We start from the raw sequence: 5,072 nt of genomic DNA, 5'->3' as shown, positions 1-5,072 counted from the left end.
GGAAAGTTAAAAATAATCATATGAATCATGTATTAAAGAGTTTGACATGAGTTTTTAGGTTCGTTAGTTGAAAGTTGGAGCGAAAATGACATTTTAGCCTAAATATGACCTATAACGGCCTAATGAGCCTTAAAAGTGCATAGATAGATTGGAATGAGTGTTTTTTACTTAAAACTAATCATATTAATCATGTAAAATGTTTAAAATGAGTCCTTAGGTTCTTTAGTTCAAAGTTGGGAGCGAAAATGCCTTATTTTTGCCTAAATATGACCTATAACGACCAAACAAGTCTCAAATGTGCATAAATAGATTGGATTGAGTCTTGGAAACTTAAAACTAATCATATGAATCATGTTATAAGTTTAAAATTAGTTCTTAAGTTCGTTAGTTCAAAGTTGTGAGCGAAAATGTCATTGTAGCCTAAATATGACCTATAACGGCCAAAGAAGTCTCGAATGTGCATAAATAGATTGGATTAAGTCTTGGAAAGTTAAAACTAATCATATGAATCATGTAGTAAGTTTGAAATGAGTTCTTAAGTTCGTTAGTTCAAAGTTGGGAGCGAAAATGTCATTTTAACCTAAATATGACCTATAACGATCCAATTATCCTTAAATGTGCATAAATAGATTGGAACGAGTATTGAAAACTTAAAACTAATCATATTAATCATGTAAAATGTTTAAAATGAGTCCTTAGGTTCTTTAGTTCAAAGTTCGGAGCGAAAATGCCTTATTTTAGCCTAAATATGACCTATAACGACCAAACAAGTCTCAAATGTGCATAAATAGATTGGATTGAGTCTTGGAAACTTAAAACTAATCATATGAATCATTTAATATGTTTGAAATGAGAAAACTCCACATAGAAAACTCAAACTCCACATAGAAATAAAATCAGTTTAATACTTGTGTTTTCGAGGGGGTATTTCACAAGCAGGAGATGACTAGTTTGAATGATGTATAAGGCTAATTATAATTATGGTAAATAAAAAGCAATTTAAAGATATACCGAGTCATCTGTCAGCATGTCCACCTTTTTCACTCCCTTGGAAAAAACCAACGGTGACTGCACATTTTAAGCAAATTACAATTAGTACATGAAATATCAATGGAAGTCAGATACTGGTATGGTATGGAGTACTTTAGACACTTGAAGTTCTATGTCTCATGAGATGACATATTATTAGAGAGCATAAAATTCCAGCAACATATACATAAAGCCAAGATGATCATACCATTAACCAAGCTTAAAACAGCAAAAGAACTGGTATTGATTGTTGGCTGCAGCAAAGGGCCTATAACAATTGCAGGGTTTATCGACACCATATCAAGCCCATGTTCTTTAACAAAATCCCATGCAGCTTCTTCAGCCAATTTCTTTGACAAAAGATACCACTTCTGCATAACATAAACCAGGTTTTAGTCAGTTATTTTCTGTCATACCAACCATAAAGTCAGATAAAAAAATCAGATCAGAATTTAATGGCAAGTAAGTGTGCAAACCATTTGTTGTTTCTCGCAGATTTCTGGGACAGAAAACCATGTTTCATCAACTACAGTTTCAGCAGTTAGAGGTCTACCAGTGAGCAGAACTGCAGCCATTGATGATGTGAAAACTACGCGTTTGATGGTTGGGATTCTGGCGCAGGATGTAAGGACATTCAGTGTTCCTTTTACTGCTGGATCAATTAGCTTAGTCTGAAACAGGATCAGGACAAAATGATTAACAGTTAGTAACTGCTAATTGAAGGAAATATGTCCTTCACCCAAGGTGCATTAAGTCTAATACCAAGGTTCAGATTAATTGCGAACAATTAATTCAGTGAGATCAAGTGATCGGAACTGCTAGCTGGAGCAATGCTTCCGATCAGTGAGTTCTAATGGATATTGAACTCACAACTTACTCTTGACTGAACCTACAAGGTCACACCAATGACACGTAACAGATCACCAGATTAAATCAATCGGAAAATCATTTAATAGCTTTTCGGGAATTAAGTTGGAAACGTATTATACGATACGACCTTGCATCGGAATCGTATATCGTATCGCGAATATTCGTAAGCTAGGCGAGACGAATAAATCGTATCGTACGACGGTGATTCTTCGTATACGAAACGATAAATAATATATCGGAAATATATTAAAACGCGAATACGAGGAGCGGCCCACGTGCCGAGTGCACGAAGCACTCAAGGCCCATGCACGCGCGCTAGGCAAGCAAGCAACACAACGCAGCAGCGAGGCCCATGGCCGAGGAGCTGTGCACGTGCGGGCCGAGACCACGACACAGCAGCAGCAGCGCGGCCCACGGCTCAGCTTGCTGTGCGTGTCCGTGTGATGGTGCGCGAGGCTTGCTAGCCGGCCTTGCCTCAAGGCTTGGTCGGTTAGTAAGGTTATGTAAATAAGCTTCTAACCTCTTTCCAACTAATAACAACACAATACACACAACCCTAAGAGAAAACAGAGAACCCTAATTCTCTCTGTGCCTCCAAGGTGTGTTCATCCCAAAAGCAAAGTATCTTGATCGATTGTCTAAGCTACGATAATCAAGACGGATCTGAACGTGCCGGTGAACCAAGTAGAGGAACGACAAGTGGAGTTCTTTGTTCGTGTTCGTTGACAGATTATTGTGGAAAACACGCTTCGAATGTAAGTTTGCTTAATCTTTGCTTTATACATGTTTCCTGGCTTTGGGGATTGTTTTCGCACATGTTATTATGTTTAACTGTATTCCCCTACAGTGGTATCATGAGCCTTATGTATTCAAAGCATGAATTAGCATGATTTTATTGTTTTTGCATCTGTCGAAAATTATGAATTTTTTGTTGAATTTTCGGAATTTTTTACGAATTATTGGATGAATTGCGTAATAATCAGGTCCGAAATCAAAAATATTCGTTTTTTCGAGTTTAAAAACCCTAATCTGATTGAAAAGGATTTTCTAAGATCAACTCATGAGAACGGAATTGCAAAAACAGGCCTCGAAGTATCGTTTCTTGGGCGTTTTTGTTAATTTTTCATTAAAAATTAAAAGTGTCGGACAGTAATTCAATTAAAAGGTCGACCTAATCTACTCGGAATTTCTTGAAATATTGGCACAATGTTGCTGGGTATATTTTCGATCTATGGTAAAAATTTCAGATTTGTACGATAAGTATAAACCGTAATTTTGCCTTTCCCCAATTCGTAAAATTTGAAACCCTAATTGAATTTTAATTAATTTTGGTTGAATAATTCGGTTAATTGGGAAAGGGGATATAATTTCATGGGTCAGTGGCTAATTTTAAAATTATAGGATTAAAATTTTGAATGGTTTCGTTAATTTTAATCGCACTTAAACCAAATTATTAAAAATTTGAAATTTAAATGTTAATGAATGATTTAAAGCTTCAGATTTTATTAATTAAAAGTTCAAACTTTAATGTTGATTCGTTCGTTCTTAAAAGTTTGAATATTGTTAGCTCTTGATTTAATAATTTTATGAAATTGGATTGTCGGTGGAGTTTATTAAATCGTTAAAAATCGTTGTTTTTCGAAAATAAAAATCGTAACTTTTTGAAAAATAATATTAATGCAAGTTCGTGAAATTAAATTTATTTTAATTAAGTTGGTCCGTATCACGAACCAAAGGCACGAGCACAAGTGTGATGGATGTATGGCTCGTCGAGCCATACGGGCTGCTATGCATTGGCCGAGCCGCAGCGACACGGGCAGCAGCAAGCATGCTGCGTGCCTCGTGCGCGCTGGGCGAGGAAGGGGCAGGCATTGCTTGCGGGGCTGAGACGAAGCAAGGCACAAGGCCATGCGACGTCCAGCGCACGAAGGCACAACGACGCAGCGCAGGGGCAGCGACATCTGCAGGCACGCGCGCGCGCGAAGGCCTGGGGTGTGCGAGCTTGCTCGTGCGCCTCATGGGCTACACGCAAGGGATTGGGCTGGGCGCAAGCCAAGTCCAAGTACGTAATCGGACTTTTTTTGTTGAAAATTGTTTATTTCGTTGGGCTTCGTATATTCTCATTAATTTGGGCTAACGGGATATTTAATTTAATATTTTATTTGCTTGGGCCGGGCCGCGAGTTTTAATTTAATATTTCATAATTAATTATCCGGAATAATTATTGGTTTGAGTGGGAGCCATAAATGAAATTAAAATGAAATAATTATTTTAATTATTTTCGTAGGTCGCATTATTTTAATTAAATTCAATTTTAATTAGAATAAAGTCTAAGGATTAGTTAGTACACTCAAAAAGCTTTCTCTCTCATGGGGGGATGCGCATGATAAGGTGATCTGCTATCGTACGCACTCTCACCATGCCGAGGAAGAAGAAGCCACAACGATCGGAATTGCGAGAAATGATTGAGGGATCTTCGGCTACACCATTAGAGAACGCTTCAAGGTCGAAATCTCAGCAGAAACAGAATGAGAAGGAACCCAGTTCTGAATCCAATGGAACAGTAGATCTCGACTGGAGCGAAGCTGTTCCACCTTACCCAAGCAACGGACCGCCATCGCCGGAGTTAATGGAAGTGATTAGAGCCTACCATACCTCTGTTAGGCAACCTATTCCTCAAAATTTGACTCCTTCGAGTTTGCAGACACGTAGCTTGGAGAAGGGGGTTTCTCGATTGGAGCAGGATACTGAAAATATCAACTCGAGGATGAGGATAAATGCGATTATGACCAAGGTTAATGATGCCTTGGGAATTTCTGGTGACTATGGGATTTCATGGGGGAATGATATGATTCCCAACACTTATACAGAGCATGTGGAAACAGAGCATGAAGGAGAGGAAAAGAAGGAAGAACCTGTGGGCCAGCAGCAACCAAGCCACAAATCATGGGCTAACATTGTCAATGGCACCTCTTTGAATGCGAAGGGGGCCTCATTGAGTTTCATCTCTCCCACTATTGTGGATGGTAAGCCTACTGCTCTTCTTGATAAAACTGATATTGATGCTATGGCTGCTATCTGGAATTGTTCGATTGTGATGTATATTGTGGGGGAAATGCCTTCTATTAGAGCTGTTATTAGGTTTATTGCCAAAGAATGGGTGAATGTTGCTA

At 38.3% G+C, this 5,072-nt stretch overlaps 1 protein-coding gene across 1 annotated transcript; it reads right to left on the bottom strand.

The window, feature by feature from the left end:
• Positions 1-1,015: 1,015 nt before the first annotated feature.
• LOC110775602 (phenylacetaldehyde reductase-like) lies at positions 1,016-4,320 on the bottom strand. The gene is made up of 4 exons (XM_056842131.1): positions 4,312-4,320; positions 1,506-1,700; positions 1,238-1,400; positions 1,016-1,068 (listed from the first exon to the last, which is right to left on the bottom strand). The coding sequence occupies exons 1-4, from the start codon at positions 4,318-4,320 to the stop codon at positions 1,016-1,018; spliced, it is 420 nt and encodes a 139-aa protein (XP_056698109.1).
• Positions 4,321-5,072: the final 752 nt, after the last annotated feature.

The sequence above is a fragment of the Spinacia oleracea genome, chromosome 4, assembly GCF_020520425.1.
Source record: "Spinacia oleracea cultivar Varoflay chromosome 4, BTI_SOV_V1, whole genome shotgun sequence".
In the NCBI taxonomy this organism is placed as follows: Eukaryota; Viridiplantae; Streptophyta; class Magnoliopsida; order Caryophyllales; family Amaranthaceae; genus Spinacia; species Spinacia oleracea.
Note: the sequence above shows the minus strand (reverse complement) of the source record. Positions and strands in the feature narration are given on the sequence as shown.

Coding starts and splice junctions, on each gene's coding strand:
- LOC110775602 (XM_056842131.1), bottom strand. Junction 1,401..1,505: donor TCTGCGAGAAACAACAAATG/GTTTGCACACTT, acceptor TATGTTATGCAG/AAGTGGTATCTTTTGTCAAA. Junction 1,069..1,237: donor TGTTTTAAGCTTGGTTAATG/GTATGATCATCT, acceptor TAAAATGTGCAG/TCACCGTTGGTTTTTTCCAA.